Raw genomic sequence first — 20,892 nt, 5'->3', positions numbered from 1 at the left:
AAAATTCATTGCACTGTGTAAATTCATAGTAACAATAAGTCTATGTGAATGGTAAAATTCTGAGCAGTTTTAGTTTTTTTTTTTTTTTTTTATGTTAATGACTCTAAAATTTCTTGTAGTACTAGAATCCTTGGGCCTTTTCTCACGACAATAAAATTTGTTCTTCCTTTTGTATTTTTTGTTTTTACCTCTTGTTAAATTATGTAAATCTAGCAAGCTGTCATACTTGATCAGAATTCCCTCCCTGCATTAGCCCAGAGGAAAAGGATTAGATCAAATCTAGTCTAATTTAACACTATATGCACATAGCATGTCTCAAATGGATTTATTCATGAACCGTATGAGCTAGTACATTCTGCAACCACTGAAGAACATTCACTACATGCTTAGGAAATTCCTCATTTTCCCATGTGTTGCAAGAAAAATTCAGAATGGCACAAGCCGACATCTCTAGCAGAGTCAGATTAGCAAATACAAAAGATTTAAATAGCAAAATTTGACATTCAATCACCATGAATAGAATATGAACATCATCATAGAAACTTGTTTACGGCTGAACTATAGTGTTCTGAGCTTCAACTGTACACTATATAAAGCATACAGATGGGCAATCTACATGCCCCTTGAACCAGGAATATCAATCCACTCTAGCTGGAGTTCAACTTCGCCACTCTCAACATGTCGAAGTCTAAGAAACATGTTTTGAATCACTTTGCCATTAGCCCAGACAATGCAGCTCTCTTCAGCTAGGCAGTTTTCCCTGCTTGGTTGAATTTTGCTTATAATAGTTCCAGTAGGGAGGTTATCCAATTGCATCTTTACGACTTCTATGAATTGTCTGATGTCGAATTCTGCATCTCCCATCTTATCATCTAAGCTGAATGTGTCTTTGTCATACACTTTCTGCAGTTACAATAAACGAAGCACTTTGTCACAAAGAATTCAACCAGCAGCAGCATGTAACATAGTTAAATGTACGTAAATCTTGTCCTCATTACAACAATGAAATGCATTTCATTCTGCTAATCGGATGCATGTTGATGACAAACTACGTTTTCTTGTACCCTAAAATGCACCAACAATGAAATTCTTTTGTCTTGTTAAATAAATCCTCCTATAGCAGCCTAGAAAATATTGTGCCAAAGCACAGAATAATTCAGCATGAAGAAAGACGTGAAACTTTAAACATGTTGACTTTATATTTGCATTAATATTGCAACAAGATTTTGCTTAAAAAGGTTTCCCGGCAGGGGAATTTCAACCGGGTCACGCCTATGATAATGAGTGATTCTGAGCAGTCAAGTGTTAGTCTGCTATAACTAGATAAGAATCTGTCTTCGATAAATTACATGGATAGCATAGCAGATATATTTATAGATCAATACGATAGGTTTAGTTCCAAGAAAAGGTCTAGTAGCACCAAACCAAAATAAAATATTGTAACTTTTAATTTAAATCTAAATGCAGAAGCAAAGAAGCCTAGTTGATGCCTGCTAGACACATTGAAAATTAAGCAACTTAAAACATTCAGTTCTTCGGATGAAAAAAAATACTATTATATATACTCACTATCAAGACTGGAAGATTTGGATCCACAACGGAAAGAGTTAAATCATCATTCCACTCAGGATTGATATTTTGCTTTATAACACGAGTCTTCAGTTTCTGTAAGAGAACACATTGATAAAAATCAATTCAAGAAAACAAAATCACAGAGTATTCAAATTCTTGATGTTATGACAAGGCTTCGCAAGCACAAGAGAAGATTTTAACCACATCAAAATACAAGAGACCAGCATAACCATTTTCTTTCCATTTCCAGTCTTTTAAATTCCTTCTTGGGTTAGACTTTGTGGGTGTGGAGACCCAAAAAAATATAGTTGGATGGATTTTAGTGCAGGACACTCACTCTCAACTCTCATCATTCAACAACAACTTAAGCTAGTAGCTAGCCAACAACTAGTGCCAAGAATAAAATAGACAAACAACCAAACATTTTGTTTGTTAATTATCTTTCTATCTTGACGATGAAAGTCTGAAACATAAGTTTCTTATTGAAAGCAAGCCTTATATATCTTTAAAGGACAAGAGTAATTAAATAAGAAGAGCAACTTTTGAGAGAATAAATTTCAAAGTGGGAAATCAATTTGATAGCTCCCGTAAAAGAAATTGATCAGGGTGAGTCTAACAACAAGAACCCTACCTGCTTGGAGAGAATTTATAACGGAAGATAGGATTACAAATCAGTATTAATTTTGAAGGTGTGAAAACAGGACTTAAAAACTAAGGGGAACAGAGTCCACGTCAAGAAGACTTTTTTCATTTTTGGTTTTAACTGTTAGATATACCCAAGACTAAGTTCCTTGCTGGTTGAGTTTTCGGATTCAGCAGAAGAAATTCTCTTTTTCTGCATCCCCTTGAATTTGAATTAGAGATGATAACAACAAGATCAATAACAGCAATCCAAGGGTAACAACAACAGGACCAGTTCATGAGTTTTAAATACTGATTAATCCTAATAACAATCGATAAACCAATAATTAATGCCATGACACCACCACCGCACACAGGGGTAAAACAATTTGCACAGCAACACCTAAGTAACTCATAACATTAAAAATCACAGTAAACAAACTCCAAACCAATCCAAAAACAAGAAACAAAACTGAACAGAAGCAAAAAGTCAAAATGATGCAAGAAATGAAACAAAGATACACAAGAACCAGTACAAGAGAACATATGTAATACCTGTTTGCCCATCTTGACCACAACATAAGGGTCACTGCTGCGGATATCTCTGATAGCAAGGTCGATCCCTCTGGTCACATGAATTCTAAGCAAACCTAACAAGTTCTCCATGACTAGAAAAAGATGAAACAAAAGAAACCAAGAAAACTGATTGGTTTCAGAAACAGAACTGAGGAGAAGACAAGAGTTGTTACGTCTAAAGTTCTTGTGATTTCTTGTTTTTGCAAGAGGGGGGAAGTGTAGTGGATGGTCTCAAATGACAATTGGTCTTGTATTTATTGATTTAGAATAATATAAATAATTTCTCGTGATTTTATCTCATAGATTTTAAGTTATTGAGTTAAATTAGATTTTTAATATAGTAATATCAAAGTGGTGACCAAGTAATTATAACTTCAAATCTCATCATCCCAGTTTCCGCGTGAGAAGATTCTATGACATTTATCGTACGTGTCCAAAACATGAAGATCTTATTCTCGGAAGCTGCAATGCCATGTTAGATCATATTTCTTTCTGGGGTTTTAAGGTACAAAATGTGAGAAATATGTCAAATATTATATTTCTTTGTGAGATCATCTATAGCTCAAGTTTTTATGTAAGATGATTTTTTTTTACATTTATCATGTCCAAAACATGAAGGTTTTATTCTCGGCAGCTGCAATGCTATCGCTATTTTAGACTCATTCATTCAAATTTTCTCGTTTATCATGTCAAACTCTTAAATGATCTTCATGGAGAGGTTGACTTGGCCAATAAGGAGTTTTGGGGATTGGACCTTCCCATCCCCGTGTTCTTCAAGTTCTTAAACTTTTATATGGTCACTCATTTTAAAAATAGGGTTTACTTTGATGACAAAAAAAAAAAAAACTCTTTCGAGATTTTAATTATATTTAATTTTTATAATTAATGTTTTATTGAAACCCTATATATTTAAATATTATTTTCTCATGTGAAAATATTTTAATTTTGAATTATAATTATTAGATATGATTCAGGTTATAAATCATGGATCAACTTAAATTAATTTTTTTTATAAATCATTTAAAAAAAACAAAATTGGTGTTGATCAAGTCTAATTTATATTTGGGTTGACGTTAATCTATCGTGTTAATTGAATTTGATTGGACAATATCTTTGAACTCAATCCAAGCTTTAAAAAATAGATTCCGAGCTCAACTAACCCATGAATTTTATAACTATTTTTCCTTCTACGTGCAATTACAATGGGAATTTCGTTTGAAAACGTTATATTTTCTATAAGTGGGTTGTATTTTGTAGTTCTATCTATATAACCATATTGTTTTCGACAAAAAGAAAGGAAAAAATAATTTTTTTGTGACAGTGAGATTCGAATAATGAATTTTCACTATCTGCCAATGCGGTGTTAATGGCCGGACGATCATTGGAACATGGTGAGAATACCAAAGTCCAGATTTTTTTTTTTTTAGAAGATAAACCAAAGTCCAGATTGTTAATTTAAAGCAATATGGCTAAATTTCATTGAGAGGAATCGGAAAAGAAAAACGAGTCAGCATCGTAACGTGTATTTGAGAGATTGTCTCGGTGAAGAAGGGAATTGAGAGCATTGAAAGTGACGAAGAATTTACCCCAAGAGGTAAAGACACTCTATGCCAATCGAACAAAGTTTGAAGAGATCTTCGGATGGGGTCAGCTAGGATCGGAACTCTGCTAGCTTGACCTTACCGAGCTGATATGTGAGATAGTGCGGTTAAATCTGACTCGTAGTTAAGAAAGAGAAGTGTAGAGAAAACCATATCTGATCAGTTCATGTTAATTTATGTTCAACTCAGTAGTGATACACTTTTCATAAAATAAAGCAAGAGACGAGAGATTTATTTAATATGAGTCTTTCGAAATGTTGCATGGTAAATATATAGAGACTAGGAAAGAAAGGCCTGCTACTGAGAGTATGATTGATGACTTTTCTCGGTAGGGAAGTAGCTAGACCTAGATCGAAGTTGGATGGCCATTCACTAAAGAAAATGCCATTTCATCGGTTTGCATGTCTACTCAACAATTTTGTTGACAAAAAGCAGATGGATGGATGATCTCATTAGGAATTCATTGATATAATAGGGATCTAATTGAGATAAAAATAGGTTGAGAACCCAATCAATACTATCCTCAAAGGAGGAGGACTTCTCTCAAGTTTTTCCAGGTATTATCTTCTATGTTTTGATTTTATTTTTGGAGAGAAATATTGAGGCCATAAGCATATACGTAACTCGTGACAATGGATAAATCCTTCTCTAGTAAGAATTTCACCAGATGTAAATGTGGTTTAAGATGGACAGGAACCTAGTTGATCCTCTAGAAAGTCAACTAAATCCTCCATTTTCATGCTTGGTCAAGACGGACCATGTCATGATACAATAAAGAAATTAAGACCATATATTACGATTAATGCCCAATGAAAAGGGTATCTCCAAGATACAACAACACCTTAAAAAAATGTGGAGAAAGGAACAAAAACATCTGGTGAAAACAATTTAATGTAGCTGTTGGATTTGTGCACAAGTCTTTGACATTGTACATTATACCTTATCTCTTTATTTTATTTTTCACTCACCAACAGTGTCCTCTCCAGTCTCCGGTGACTTGTACTATGCTCGAACGGGGAGTGAATTACTATATATGGCGTCCTCTCCACTTACTTGTACTCCTGAAAGCAAGTCAAATAGCTTTACTATGCTTGAACAGAGAGTGAATTAATTTGGGTCGAATGTTCTGCTTTGTAACGATTACCCTGGCGAGTGATCTGCTCTGCAACCTAGAAGTTAGTTTTTTTTTTTAGAGTGTTTAGCACAATAACCATGAGGGATTTATTTAAGGGATTTATTTTAAGGGTAAAAAACAAATGACTACCGAGGACAAAAGATAGGCATTGCCTCGCGTGCGTGGGGGCAATTAAAAGGTTTTTTTTTACTTAATTCAATCTTATACGTGCAAACATATCATTTTTTTCCTTGTTAGTTATCAGTCCATATAAAAGTTTATTATATAAATATTAAAATAAAATTTTATTTTTAATATGAGATTGGAAATTCATCAATATATATATTTTATATTTACAAAAAAAAAGTTATATTTTTTCAATGCGGGATAAGAAAATTTTTTAGTTTAAATATTTTAATTTAAAAAAAGAATATAATATCTTTCTAATTTGAAATAAAAAAACATTTTAAAATAATCTTTTAAATTTTATTCTTTATAATATATACATAGAGGCTACATTTACATAAATTATTTTTTAACTTTTTTTATATAAGATATTAAAATCTCAAAAATAAACTTTTTTTTAATTTTTCTAAGTTAATCAAGTCAATCTATATATTCCACAAATCTGCCCCTTAACCAGGACAATTCCAAACCGAGTTTATCAACTATACAAAAAAAAGTTTCTTCAGGGAAGAAATATGAGAAATATATATATGTATACCCAGTCGTTACATTTGGGTCTCCTTTGATTGACGTAGGCATGCAGGCCGTGTTGATGGGAGGATCTGGTAACCGGCAAGAATGTAGACCAAGCTGAATTGATGAACACCGTTTCTTTTTCTTTTTCTTTTATGAAGATCTTTCCCTGAAAATTCCAGTGGACAAGGAATTCAGTGAGTTAAGATAGCGTTTGGCTCCATTTTTAATTATTTTAAATTGTTTTGTTACGGTAATATTAAAAATAAATCTTAAAAAATAAAAATATTTTTTTTTAATATATTTTTTTTTTTTTGGTAATGAACACCCACTAGTGAGAAAGTCACGTGCCTCTTTAGTGTACCTGTATTTAATATATGTACTATTTATTTTATTGGTAGATGAGGCAGAGATCTAGCTAGGTTGACCCACAAAGATATGCACAGGTTCGGCCCGTGGGTGGGTCTCCTTGGGGCCGCTTTTGAGGAGGGATGAGTCCTACTGCTCATCCTGGCACGAGAATCCTGCATGGTGTGACTGTGACTCTCTCCTGGTGTGTAAATGCATCAAATCCACAAGGTCCCAAAGTTGTTCACATGTGTACATCAAATGGGATCCAGAGACCAAATTATAATCACAATTACTTTTAGAAATGGGTCATGTGAATTCTCCTCTGAAATGTTGTGTTTGGTCTCTACTCTTGTAGAAATGACACCCGTTTTGATATGGATATCTCGTAAAACGACCACAACATTCCTTAAATGGGTCTAATCTACTTTGAATCGAAAGCATGATTGGCGGTCGTATATATCAATTATCAAGTGTATGCTTTCCTTTCATGTTATCTCTAACATGAGTACTGGAACTAATCAATGCCTTTCTTTTCTAGTGGCAGACATGGATTTAGCATTAAGGAGATTAATAAGTCTTGATATTTTGATTTAATAATTTGAATAGACCTTGTATTTGGTGATGAATTTGATTTTTTTTATTTCTTATTTGGTTTGCTTATTTTCTAGTTTCTTTAAGTTATATAAAAAAAGGAGAACCATATAAATGAATTATATAAATGAATGAAGAGGAGGTTAAAAATTAGAGCTTACATTGATAAATCCTAGTACCTTTTATGAGACTCTATATCATGAATAATGGCTATATTTAATGAAATTTTTCTTTTTCATTAAAAACAATCTCAAACATGATCTAAAATTATAATTGTCTAAGCAGTTTAAGATCTTATATAGTTTAAAATTTGGATTATCGGATTAACCAAAATTTATTATTTTTGTTCAAAATGATTTTGTTCTTTAATTTTAATCGAGTCACGACTGGACGAGATTTAATTAAGTCACCCAAATATAATCAGCATGTAAAAAATAATTCGAAATGAAATTTAGTCCGAGTCAAACTCTAATTTCGAATAAATTCAATCTTGCATGAGATTTTTTTCTCTTTAATTTTATTTAATTAATTTTATATGTATTTCTACTATCATTTGATTATCGAGCAAAGAAAAAGAAAGATATGATAGTGAAGAAAGTGCATGGAATATATAACAATTTGCATTGACGACAATAATAAATGAACAAGCTATGAGTTTAATTTATGTTTGTTTTCATCAAATTATGTGTTGAACTCATTTTAAAATTTCCGTTTAATCTTAATAATTATAAAAGAGATGCAATAAAAAAAAATTATACAAGGAATAATAAAAAGTATCCCACGTCAAAATGAAATTCTTTTGAATCTCAATGCATTTGACAAAGATTATAATAATTCAAGATCAAAGTGTGGAGATGCTACACAAGTAGCCAAATGATGATTTGTCAAAAACGAGACCAAAAGCCCATAAAAAGAATCCAGATGTTCATCAAGTGATTGGTGAATCAAAACCTCTAATCCCTTTTGACTTGAAACGTGGACTAATATTTTCATAACACGTGTCAAGATGCACGGTTTTCCCCCTCTCTCTGCCACCCAAAAATCCACACTTTCTATCCTCAAGACCGCTTTGCTTTGCTTAGTGAGCAGCCAACATTTTTTTTTTTTTTTCTACGTAGTACACTTCAATGCATTCATGTATTAATGTAAACCCATGATTTTTTCTGTTGAAAGGTTGAATCTTTATGCAAAATGTTACTATGATTCTATTGTTGTGTTCGCTTGATGTTTCCGCTCTATGTGTTTTGTTTTGAAATTTGCGACTCTGTGTAAATAGACTTGCTAGTTAATTCTAGTATTTTTGTGGTTTAGCAATACGTAGCACTTCTTGGATTTTGGAAAGTTGGTTTTTCTGCTCCTTTTCTGTTTTGGAAGATGGATAATTGTAGTCTTGAACTCCCTTTTGCTTCTCTTTGTGTCGGCCATTAGTTATATTTAATGTATGAGGTGAGAAATGTTTTGAAGCGCGCCGTGAGGATTCAAATGTTATGATCGAATCCAATGAATGTACCAAAGCATGGGGGTTCTTGGTATGAAAATGGGTTTTGTCTTGATGAGTTCAATAGAGTGTTTTTGAGGATTTTCATCAAATAGGATAGGTGCATATCCAGTGGATGTAGAAATGATTGTGTGGCCGTGCATCTTAAGTTTTTTATAGGTAACCATTTATTGTATGATTAAATAATGGGGAAGCATGATTTATTTTATTGCTTGTGCTATGATTTATTAATCTTTCAAGAAGAATGAAGTTCCTCCTAATGTTGGACTTTCTGTTCCCTTTCCTTACCACAGGACCCTTCAACATGGAGATAGGCACTACAAGGTAAGCATTCCTGATTGACCTTTTACAGTTATTTTACCTTTTCCTTTTCGGAAAAACTGATGTCATAAATTAAGCTGAGCTTATGATCATGGTATGATGGGCTTATAGTTTCTCGATAAGATGCTTTCTGCGATGCCCTTACCAAGATTACAATAGCATCTTTAAGTTGATACGGCAAAGAGGGGAGACAAAGCCAACTGTTATGTGTGGATAGGATCTTCCAATTCAAAAGGTTGAAACTGTTGGCAATTGCCCAAAAAGGATATTTCAGATTTGCTATGCCGAGAATGTTTTACATCGGCAACCTCTTCTCTTTGCTTTTAAACTGCAGAAAAGGACTCAAGTTTTTTCTGCCAGTTACCAATGTTTTTGTTCGCACCCCCTTTTGTTTGATTTTTCTGTAGCTGTCACCTCATTTCCCTATTGTTCAATGCATTAGTTTACCTCTTCCTGACCATGCTTAGCTTTGTTATGATTGGTGATAGGTGTTGTATTGGCAAACAAGTACCATGGTTTTCACGGAATTCACGAATGTTAGATGTGGAAAGCATCCATAAGCTTCCTTATCATGTGTTTGGCTGCACCATTAAACCAAGCAACCTAAGGTTTGCTCATTCTTATTGGGGCTCTGCTAGGAAAAATTGGATGAGCAATGTATTGTGGAGAACATATACCATGCCTGTTAGTTTGGAGGAATCTTCGTCAGAACAGCCAGAAGACTATTCAGATGATGAAGGGAGTTCATCCGAGGATTTACCAGAAGAGCCTCTTGATCAATCATTGAGCAGTGATGAGGTGAGCTCACATTTTCACTTCTGTTTGGTAAAGTATGATAATATCAGTTACAGAGTGCTGAAACAGCAAACAGGCATGGAGCAACTAGCATTCTCTTCCAATCGAGACCTTCTCTTTCTATACCCCTAGAATTCAATGATCAATACATTGAACCATAGATAAATAAATAGAGAGCGAATATCTTTCAAGGTTGGACTGGCATCTGTTCCTTAAAGACTTTTAATTGCATACTTCCTAGCAATGCAACAATTAAATGAAAACATGAGAAGCATATAAGCCAATAGCGTACACTTGCTGGCATCCTCATAAACATCGAGTGGAGTAAACTGCTTTTAATTATGTTCAGCATGTGATTGTGTGTTGACCTCAAATGGATTAGTAGCTTCCATTTTGATGTTTCTTTCTTTGGCTGGGTAAAATTATATTGGTATATTTGACATGAGCATTGATATTATTATTTTGTTTGTTCTGTCTCATTTGCCATATTCTTCAATTTACATGTGAAGTTCTATTTCTTGCTATAGCTCTGCTTCATTTGAAATTGGACGTTAGTTTTCATCAGGATGTGCTGGACATTAACCCCATTCCTGAAATTCTGGTGCTGCCAAAATTGAATGTGCCTGCTAAGGTCGTAGCTGTAATCTTTAGTACAGTATAACAATGAAATTGCCAAGTGTGGACTCTGTTAGGCCAATTGACATGCACTATAAGAAAAAAAAAATGTCTGGGTTGTGGTCTATCCTTTGAGAAAGAAACGTGGACTGATATTCTATAGTTTTTGACAGTTGAAGGCACTGCTGCTTGATTCTCAGAGAAAAAACCTTACAAAAAAACTAAGTGAAGCCAATCAGCAAAACCGGTTTCTCAAACGACAGGTTTGTATTTGTGGAAACTTGGGTATGTTTTGGAGGAAAACCTGATGTTATACATAAAAATTCCTTATGCATTTTGTTGGTGGTTTGCTTGCATTCTAGCTGCATATGATTTATATCTGATATCAGGACTATAACACATTCTTGGTCTGACTTTGATGGATGATTTGCCATCTTGTTGCAGTTTTTTTTTAATCAAGCCCCAATACTAGACACAAGTAAATCCCTGTCCCAAAAGTTTTGGGTCATTTGGATGGATCGTTTTTCTCCATTTAACTATCATAAAAAGTTGTTATTCTCAACTCACTTGCCCCCCGGCCCGCCCTTTGCATGATGACACTAGGTATTGAAAAATGTTAACTTTGACACCCCTGCTCCACACAGACACACAATCCCTTCAATATGTTGTGTATCTCTAAAGTTGCAATGCATATGCTAGATTTCTGCATATCCCAAGTACTCTGGAGTCTGGACTCCAGAATAGCTATCTGAAAACTTTCGGTATATACAACCTTTGGTTCCTTTGTCAGAATTACATCAACAAAGAGAGTGCAATTTGGAATATCATCGTGACATACATGGTAAATTCATCCATGCTATCAGAGGAAATATGGTCTCTGCAAATTATAGAAGTTGTTTAGAAATATAATAATACTCAAATTTTTAAAAAAACTGAAACTTATTTAAATACAATATTTTTTTGCATGTGGAAAACTAGGGGTGTGTTTAGTAACAAAAATATATTTTCTTTTTCCAATATTTCTTTTCCATTAAAAAATTGAAAAACATGTTCATTTATTGAAAACGAAGACAAATTTTTCATAAACAAATGCATCAAGATTACAAATATTTTTAATAAAAATCAAAGTTATAATTTATAATAGTAATGTTAATATTTTGTATTCATGATATTCTAATTATAGAATATTAATTTTATTTAATTCAAATTAAAAATTTTCTTGAAAATATTAAAAAAGTAATTTTAATCTTTTACTTTGCTAAAAAAAACATGTATATAAAAGAAAATAATTGTATTATTAACATCATTGTTTTTCATTTGAAAAATAGTGAAAACTTGTAAAAGAAAAATATTGAGAACCTTTAAAATGTGTTTTCCAAACTCAGTATAAATTTGAAAAACTGAAAAAATAGTTTTCTATTTTTCTGGATGGAGAAATGTTGTATTTGAATGGAAAGTTCCAGTTTTTCAGAAAATTAGAATGTACTTTGTTTCTGAATAGCTCATAAATTTTTAATTTTTTAAATTTGTACAGGGCAGAAATTATTCATTGCTTTTCACTATTTTCAATAAAGAAAAGACATGAGCAATACAATTTTTTCTTTTGTATAGAAGCGCTTTTTAGCAAAGTAAAAGATATATATTTTTAATATTTTCATATTTTGTTAATGTCATAAATTTAATTTCTCTTATATATAAAATAAAGATGTTTTTCAGTTAACAATACAATTTTTTATGATAATTTTTTATTTTTTTAAAAAATAAAAATTCTATAATTAGATTATCATGAATACAAAATATTAAAAATTAGATTATCATGAATTTAAAATATTAAGATAGCTATAACAAATTATGATTTTGAGTTTTATGAAAAACAGTTGTAATTGTGATATATTTCTTATATTTTTTGGTGAAAAAATTTGTTTTCTTTCTTAAAAAAATGAACACTTTCTCCAAATTTTCTTTGAAAAAAGAAAACAAGAAAACTGAAATAAAGGAAAATAGTTTTTTATTGGTGAAGTTCATATTACATGACTTGCTCGTTGAAACAATGTCACCATCAGATGCATATATCTGGTTTGGATTGTTTACATGGCAGATGTTCGCCTTGAAAAGATACACATAAAGTTTACGATGCCGTGTCTCAATTTTGAAAGAGCCCACACATCGAACTCTGATGCTATATGAAAGCTTCCAAAAGCTGTGTTTTTAGTGGGATGTCGTTGTACGAAGCCTTTGGTCTAACATCCTCTGTTTTTTTTTTTTTTTTTTTTAAATAATAAATTTGCAGCTGCATGTAATGGAGGATGCACTGGTAAACTTCAAAAGTGAACTTGCTGTGATGGAACTTGAAATTCAGGTTAACAGTGGACTATTTGAACAATTGTCTCGTTTTCTGAATCTCCCATTTTTCATATGAGAAATATCTCCTTTTTCTTCACCTGAAGCTTATTGAAGAACTGCTATGTTTTATTACCATGTATAGCATGAGTCAGTGTCCCCAGCAATAAAAAAGTGTCGCACTCCTCGAACTGTGGATGCGTGACACACCTGTCCCTCAAACCACTCTTGTATGGATGGCTCTGATCCAGGCAATTCAACAATCAGTGGTTAGGGATATGGCCCAGCCTTGGGTTAGCATTATGTTTTGTGTGCAAGTAGTCTAAGCCTCTATGGGCATTATTGCTCGAAAGCTCTATTATACATGTATTTTGTTAGTAATTCAAGCAGAAGTTCTTTAGGATCTTCTTTTACTTTGGAATGAGCAAAGGGCTTATTTTAGTAGTTTGGTTATTTATATTTGCAGAACCATAATTGTTTGCATTTTGTTGAATACAGATCAAAGCGTCTAATTGGTTGATCTAAAGGCTTTGTTGAATGGATTTAGGCAGAATTAGCTGCACGTGCTCCCTCTATAAATCAGATATTGTGAATCATAAAAGGCTCCATGTACCTTTTCCATATCTTGGTGATGTCAACCAAATATAAGTACTCTAATTTTTTCTTTCGATGGGCAGGCTTTGGTCACGCTGTCAGAAGAAATAGCTCAATATGAAATTCCAGAAGGGTCAAGAAAGATAAATGGGAAATACGTACAATCTCACCTGCTTTCACGCTTAAGAGGTACATAGCTTTTTGCATGCATGTTTTATGATTGTAATTTTGGTCCTTTTGAACAAGTAAATTTTGTGGCTTCTCCAAATGCATGGCAAGTGCAATGCAGCAGTCTTGCAAGCAAGGTCAAATTGCAAATCTTAAAAATTTAAGGTTTTCCTTTTATAATTTCGTCAGTTTCTTGTGGCTTGAGCACATGGTGCTAGGTGCATCATGCATGTTTTAAGATCAACTTTGTTGTGTTGCTTAGCATTGTGAACCAGCATGTAATTACGTCTCAAGACAGCCATCTTAGTTTTTTTTTTAACACAATGAATGTAGCTCTACTATTTCTTTTGATGCTTTTGCTTTACTGAGGCTTTTCCATCATTTTCCTCACAAAAGTTCAATTGGCGTTTGTGTTGCTGTAAAGTTCTCCAAGAAAAATTGAAGGAGCAAATAAAGGATGTGGATGCTGCAAAATCCAAGGAGGTATCCTTGTTCTGGTGTGGCATGGCAGAGGTGAGAATGCAAGAAACCACCTTCATATTCCTAAGAAATTGTACCGACAAATCTGGATTTCAAAATATTTTGAGTAATGTAAAGGAATTTGGTGGAGGGATAACCTCCTCTCATAAAGATTCATCTATTTTCAGAGTGTACAAGTAATGGGCTCCTTTGATGGCTGGAGTCAAGGGGAGCACTTATCACCAGAGTATGATGGTTCTTTTACTAAGTTCTCGGCAACATTAATGCTCAGACCTGGAAGGTGCGATTCTATTGAGCAAGCCGAATTCTATTTTGTTATCAAGTCTTCTTCTGTTTTCTTCGTGTGTCCTGACCCCCATTGTTTTTCAATGTTGAAGGTATGAAATCAAGTTCTTGGTGGATGGAGATTGGCAGCTGTCTCCTGAATATCCCACCATTGGCGAGGGACTGACAGAAAATAACTTGCTAATTGTTGAGTAGACTGAGGTACACTGTTCAGTTTGGTTCTCTAAAAATCCTAGTATGAGCTTCTTTAACTCGAGCTAGTTGCTCAAATGGAAAGGTATCTGAAAAAGGATTTCTGGAAAAAGTAGTTGAAGTACATAAGAATAAACGTGAAGGAATGCTTGAACCAGTCTCTGCTTTATTAATTCAATTTATGGATGCTTAGCTATAAGTTTGGACAACATTCATCAATGGAATATGATACCATTATTACAAATATACAGGATATAAACTTTCAGTATTTACTTGCTGAAAACTTTACCCGCAATTTTTACTTCAAATCCTCCAACGACGATGCCATACTCAAATATTCGGGTGTTTGATTATTGTTTCGGTACCCAAAAAACAAAATGAAGATAGAGATGGTAAGGATAGAAATGATATATTTTCATGTTGAAAGTATATAAATTCATTCTATAAATTTAGTTTAAAACTGTTTTATGAATATATTTATTTTTATATTTTTGTCAGTACCTTTTCAACTAAACAAATTTATCTCTTTTGCATCTGTCCATTATGTTATGCTCTAGGACATTAATCAGAAGATGCCAAGTGCAACACCCAATGGGCCGCATAAATTAAATAAATTTGTATTGTGTGTATTGTGTTGTGACATGTTTTTTAAAAATAATTTTTTATTTAAAAATATATTAAAATATATTTTTTTAATTTTTTTTTAATATCAGCATATTAAGATTATAAAAAAACACACTAAAAAAACTTTAATATAATATTTAAAAATAATTTTTTACTTGAAAAAATATTTTTTTTTAGATTTTATTTTTTTAAATATCAACACATCAAGATTATAAAAAAACACATTAAAAAAACTTTAATATAATATTTTTTAAATTTTAATATAATATTTAAAAATAATTTTTTACTTGAAAATATTTTTTTTTAGTTTTTTTTTCTTAATATCAACACAAAGATTATAAATAAAACCCATTAAAAAAACTTTAATATAATATTTTTTAAAGCCAAGCACAATTTTAAAATCTACTTAAACTCAGTTCCTAGTTCCAAGCTGTATTGGATTCGAAAAACAAACATATATATTAAGTATATATACAATTATAATGGATAATGGATAAGCAATCGTTATTGCTATTTTCAAATGGATATAGTTATGGTTATAATATTAAGCAACAGAAAAGATAATAAGACAGAAAAAAAAAATCAATTCCTATTAATTTTTTAAACTCGTGATTCATGTTATTAATTAGAAGCACTATACATAAAAAAATCATCAAATCCAATTTCTAAAAAATAAAATGTTAAAGAATTAAATAAAAAAAATTACACAAAAATAAAAAAAATTATAATTAAAATAATGAGAGTTAAAATTAAATAAAAAATAAATTAAAAGGCAATAATAAATTTTCAATTTGAAAGTTAAATTAAAAAAAACAAAAACATTAACAAAAGAAACAAAATAAAAAAAAACATACTATAAACTTGAATTGAAGAGTGAAATTAAAAACAATAAAATTTTTACAAAAGAGTTAGGAAAAATAATCAAAAATCAAAAATATAAAAAATAAAAATCAAATTAAAAATATTAATACATGATAAATAAATAAAAAATTAAACATGTCTCTAATTATTTCTTCTTATTTCCCTATTCTCTTAGTTCCTAATTCTCTTTTTCTTCTTATTTCACTCCCTAAATTCTTTATCTTTCTCTTATCATTTATATTATCATCATAAAAATAAAATTCAATAGGTAAAAATGGGGCATGGAAAACACAATTGAAGGAAAACAACAAGAAATAAACTCAATATGTTTTAATAGGAAAATTCCAAAATGTCTCTCTGTATTGTAATTGGAAGTAATTAAGAACAGCATTATCAAAAACAAGAAGAATCAACTCAATGTTAAAAAAAAAAATTGAAAAAAACTAAGAACTAAAGCACTGATACAGTTTACTAAACTACAAGAGTACTCATCGTGTAACTTCTTTGATTTCTTTCATGGGAAAGAGAGGAAAATGCAACCCTAACAGCCTGCAAAAGGCCACAAAAACAGATTCACGTAAAGCAGCAAACCATAGCGAAGCACGCTACCGATTCTTATAAAAAATTTGACAAAAAACAAAGAAAACTCTCTTGTCTCTCTAATAATAAACCCTACTCCTCCTTATTCCTCTGCTTATATTCTCTTCTAAAGGAAACCTCAATGTACACCACTCTTGTCTTCTTCATCTTTTATCAATTCCTTCTTGAATGGTTGAAATAAATTCTATAACTATATATTTTGATGCTCTTTCTCTCTACTCCTTCTTCTCAAAGAGCTTTTGCATGCTCTTCTCACGCGCTTATTTGCCACTTCGGCTCCAGCAAACTAGCCTGGTACAATCATTGCCTTGGCCTCGGCCTCGGCCTCGATCCCCGAAGAAAACCACACAAGATTAAATTACTTTATTTTTTTTCTTTTAATTTAATACCCTTAGCTTCTTTCTTCCTACTTTGAACCATCTTGTTTTCTTTTTTTTAATTAAAGGAAGGCTGAAAAATGGAAAAATCGAAGAGAAACGTGAGCGAGAAAATGTTGTTACAAAAGCAGAACAAGAACAATAAGAAAGGTGATGATAAAAAGAACAGGTTCTTGATAAGTATCAGTTTTCTTGGTAGTGCAGGGCCTATAAGGGTTGTGGTTAATGGCGATGATCTTGTTTCTGGGATCATTAGCACTGCTCTAAAGATTTATGCTCGTGAAGGCCGGCTACCAGTTCTTGGCTTTGATGCCAGTAACTTCCTTCTGTACTGTGTAAATGCAGCTTCAGATGGTATTTTCACTTACCCTTTCTTTAAAATCTTATCACTCGAAAAAAAATATATCATTTCACGTTCATTAGAAGTAGATAGTTTTATTTAGAGGGAGGGTGTTCTTTCGTTGTTCTTTTATAAATTTGTTCTTTCTTTTTTCTGCCTTGAATCCAGTCTTATTATCTTTTTAATTATTATTTGATATTACTTGGATATCTTCTCATGCATAAGAAAGAGGAACTAATTAATTTGTATGAATTCGAATATTGGTTCTATGATCATGAGTTACGAAATCAATAGTGTTACATTGTGTTCCTCTTTTTTTTTTTTTTACAGTTTTGCTCTCTTTTTTCTACGGCAAAATCTACTCCAAAAATAATTATTAAACCCAGCCTATTTGGAAACTCGTTGACTTAAAGCACGAGTTAGTTTGAGTTTCATTTCAAACCAATTTAAAAACTAACCCAATGTAAAATATTCTCCAACAATACTTATTTAATCCAATCTTCTTTGAAATCCGTTGACCCGGAGCATATTTCAGGTTGAATTTCATTTCAAACCAATTTGAAGATTAATACGGTCAAATCAAACAAAACCCTGGTTAAACCATGTTGGGTCAGCTCTAATGACTTTTTTTATTATTATTCAAAACAACTTTATTTTATTTTAAAAAATTAAAACAATGTTGTTTTTGAGACCGAATCACGACCATAATCTGATATGTATGGCTTCAACCGTAAAATATATTCATCATTCTTATAATTTGGTGTTTCGTGGATTTAATTTCACTTATATGCCAGTGTTTTTTTTTTAATTTAATCAGGTTGACAAACTAATGGGTGGGATCTAATTATTTATATATATATCATTATGATATATAATTCATTGGTGTTCGTTTCATTTAGCGTTGAATCCATGGGAACCAATAGGTTCTCACGAGGGAAGGAATTTTGTGCTGTGCAAGAAACAGGTGCAGCAAGAAACAACAGAAGTGAGGGCCGAGATCATAGCCAAAAAACCATCTGGCTGGAAGGCATGGATCATGGCTCAACAAGTCCTTAAATTCTAAAATATTGTCTCCTAAACTAAATTAATTCATTTTCAATATTGCAATTAAGAACAAGCACGAACCAAGCATCTTGTAAGCTTATAATAAATGCCTGGAGTCAATATGATTTGTGGCCAGGTGTGAGCTCTCCTGCCATACCCTAATTAATTTATATTTTGATGCTTCTCTGGGGCATATGCTAAAGACAATTCTGCCACAATATTGAAAGCTTTTGTTCTCTTTATACAATTCAAATAATGTATGTCTTAATAGTTTAATTACAACGAATGGCATCTTTGGCATATATATGTTAGTTTTTATATTTAATATTCTTGATTCTTTAATTTTGTTTGCTGGTGATCTTAAGCGGGCCTTTATCTAATGGGACGGTTGTAAGAATACTAGTTAATTACCTCACCAGCAATTTGTTACGGGTTGAATCAAGAATTTTTTTTAATGTTAATGTAAGTTTCTAGCAACAAGAAAAATATTGATTTAAAATTAAATAAAGTTTATATGTGCCAATAAATATCAACATTAGCATAATGCTATTTTTTAAATCAAATACCAAGTTGAGAATCTAAGAAATAGATGAGACAAGACATGATCATCTTCTATATAAGGAGCTATATAAGTTTTATTTATTTATTTATGTTGTAATATTTTTCATATATAAGAAGATTAATAATTTAAATTTTAAAAATACAAAAAAATTTGCTAGTATAATATCTTTTTATAAATATTAACACAACAACACTCTAGATGGATAAGTCTTTAGATGTGGCTCAGTTAACTTGGTTAATCGAGTCAAAATCCTATTTGCTTTAAATAAAAATTAAAATAGAATCGATCTAATGTTATCTTTATAAAAAAAAAATACTAAAACAATGATATTCTGGATAGATCTGGGTTAAACTAGATTAACCTGTTCAACCCGTAATCTAAGTCATATCCCTTATGAGTTTAATAACCTTGTCTTTTTACATCTATTTTTTATTTAACTGAACTGAACGATTAATAATCTAAAAATAGAAGGAGTTTTATTCAAAATTTTAAAAAAATGCAAATAAGTCATAGCCCTTATGGGCCTTGCTTACTTTTGGGTCCCCATGCCTGAGTTGATTTCATTTTCTTTTATACAGGAGAACATAAAATGTCATCCGTTTTTTTTAAAAAAAAAATTAATAAAACAATGCGTCATTTAGATACTTAGTTTTTGAAAGCCATGGTGATGGTTGAGAAATTAGGGTCTAATTTTTAAGATCTAAAAAATCTCATTTTCTAGAAAACTTTTCATCTAAAAACACGTAAGAGACACTTTAGCTTAAACTTGGAAAAATCAGTCCTATAATGCAAAATCAACCCGACTCTAAAAAACTTTCCAAACCCAAAAAATTTTTTAGGCAAGATGAAGGTCAAATAACACCTTAATAGAACTCTTCTCTTAAAAAGAAACTCGTTGACACCAATAAAATCAAATAGATGTTTGCAAAATTAAAAACCATTCCAATGACAGGTTGTTTTGTCAAGACTATGTTAATCCCGTAGAAATTAAGAAGGAATAAATTATGAAGATTAATTTTTAATAAAAAGAGCATGTTCCATTAAACAATGCTTCATGAGGTCGACTAATTTAATTAAATTAGCTTGTGATAAGTGTTAAATTATGAAGAAAATCATGGTCTCCTTAAAGGCATTAGGGTCGACCAGGAGAGAACAAGCTAGTATGGAATAAAATTATGTTTGTTTAAAAAAAATTATGAGATAGAAAATATACAATGTTGTGTAGAAAATGAATTTTAAATGAGTGTGGTTATCTTATTTTGCCAATATAGGCTTTCTTTCTTGTAGATGTCAACATATAATTTTATTTTTATTTTTAAAAAACAATTGTTGATCAGGAGACCGGGGAAAGATGGCGTGATGTTATTTAGCTAAAATGAAAAAAAAAATGATTAAACCTAACAAGAAAACAATTGAGAAGTTCAAATGTATCTAACAAAAACAAACTCTAACCATAGATTATATTTTCTGTTTTGGTGGAGTTAAATAATATCGAAGAGGTTTATGATTATTAAACTGTAATAATGTTTTCGTAGTTATTGTATTAAAATCCACATCATATAGAAAATATAATTTTTTTTATTTATGGAAAAAAATACCTTATTTTGGAAGATGAGTTTTAAATTACTTGGAAATAAGATTTAAAGATACTAACACCAAATCAGAATTGGGCTAATAACATTTAAAACATCTATCCCGAAAGCCCATGAAGGCCCATTAAAAAGAATAGTGACATTAAAAAGCCCATGGAGGTGTTCAAATTCCGGGAGCCTGTTATCCACACATCCTTCCCACCGATTTATAGGATTCATGTCCGGCCCCAACTAGAAATCATAAGAATTTTCTAGAAAGCTATTTTTAAAGTTTTCTCTCTCTATTTTCTTTCTCTTCGTATTTATCTTTAATATATTGTAAATATCATAACGTGTAAATATTTAGCTTTCGGCAGTGCATATGTAAGGAGGTCACGAATGGTTTAATGTATATATTCTTAAGAAATGTAGTAAGGATATAATATTATTTTTATTTTCTTTCAGTTTAACTTATATATAATCTCTATATATTTAAATTA

The 20,892-nt window shown here is 31.5% G+C and overlaps 3 protein-coding genes across 10 annotated transcripts; 2 read left to right on the top strand and 1 right to left on the bottom strand.

Annotated features, from left to right (window-relative positions):
- Window positions 1–311: 311 nt before the first annotated feature.
- Window positions 312–3,097, bottom strand: LOC18099381 (protein C2-DOMAIN ABA-RELATED 4). Of its 2 annotated transcripts, XM_006383260.3 has the most exons (3): window positions 2,749–3,084; window positions 1,570–1,665; window positions 312–903 (listed from the first exon to the last, which is right to left on the bottom strand). In XM_006383260.3, the coding sequence occupies exons 1-3, from the start codon at window positions 2,857–2,859 to the stop codon at window positions 613–615; spliced, it is 498 nt and encodes a 165-aa protein (XP_006383322.3). In that variant the 5' UTR covers window positions 2,860–3,084; the 3' UTR covers window positions 312–612. The 2 variants fall into 2 exon arrangements, with proteins under 2 accessions (XP_006383322.3, XP_024444665.2); XM_024588897.2 differs by lacking the exon at window positions 1,570–1,665 and having other exon boundaries at window positions 2,749–3,097.
- A 4,978-nt stretch (window positions 3,098–8,075) lies between these two features.
- Window positions 8,076–14,657, top strand: LOC18099383 (protein PTST, chloroplastic). 6 transcript variants are annotated; one of them, XM_024589415.2, is made up of 9 exons: window positions 8,076–8,206; window positions 8,917–8,947; window positions 9,433–9,742; window positions 10,528–10,617; window positions 12,645–12,713; window positions 13,372–13,477; window positions 13,881–13,969; window positions 14,104–14,216; window positions 14,314–14,657. In XM_024589415.2, exons 2-9 carry the CDS (start codon window positions 8,928–8,930, stop codon window positions 14,414–14,416), a joined length of 900 nt encoding a protein of 299 aa, XP_024445183.1. In that variant the 5' UTR covers window positions 8,076–8,206; window positions 8,917–8,927; the 3' UTR covers window positions 14,417–14,657. The 6 variants fall into 6 exon arrangements, with proteins under 6 accessions (XP_024445183.1, XP_006383327.2, XP_052304629.1 ...); XM_006383265.3 differs by having other exon boundaries at window positions 8,164–8,298; XM_024589416.2 differs by having other exon boundaries at window positions 8,176–8,270.
- Window positions 14,658–16,348: 1,691 nt separating this feature from the next.
- On the top strand, window positions 16,349–18,427 carry LOC18099384 (uncharacterized). 2 transcript variants are annotated; one of them, XM_024588947.2, is made up of 2 exons: window positions 16,349–17,229; window positions 18,180–18,427. In XM_024588947.2, exons 1-2 carry the CDS (start codon window positions 16,956–16,958, stop codon window positions 18,269–18,271), a joined length of 366 nt encoding a protein of 121 aa, XP_024444715.2. In that variant the 5' UTR covers window positions 16,349–16,955; the 3' UTR covers window positions 18,272–18,427. The 2 variants fall into 2 exon arrangements, with proteins under 2 accessions (XP_024444715.2, XP_006383328.2); XM_006383266.3 differs by having other exon boundaries at window positions 16,360–17,229; window positions 18,115–18,427.
- The last annotated feature ends 2,465 nt before the right edge of the window (window positions 18,428–20,892 follow it).

Source organism: Populus trichocarpa, chromosome 17 (genome assembly GCF_000002775.5).
Source record: "Populus trichocarpa isolate Nisqually-1 chromosome 17, P.trichocarpa_v4.1, whole genome shotgun sequence".
Taxonomy (NCBI): domain Eukaryota; kingdom Viridiplantae; phylum Streptophyta; class Magnoliopsida; order Malpighiales; family Salicaceae; genus Populus; species Populus trichocarpa.
Note: the sequence above shows the minus strand (reverse complement) of the source record. Positions and strands in the feature narration are given on the sequence as shown.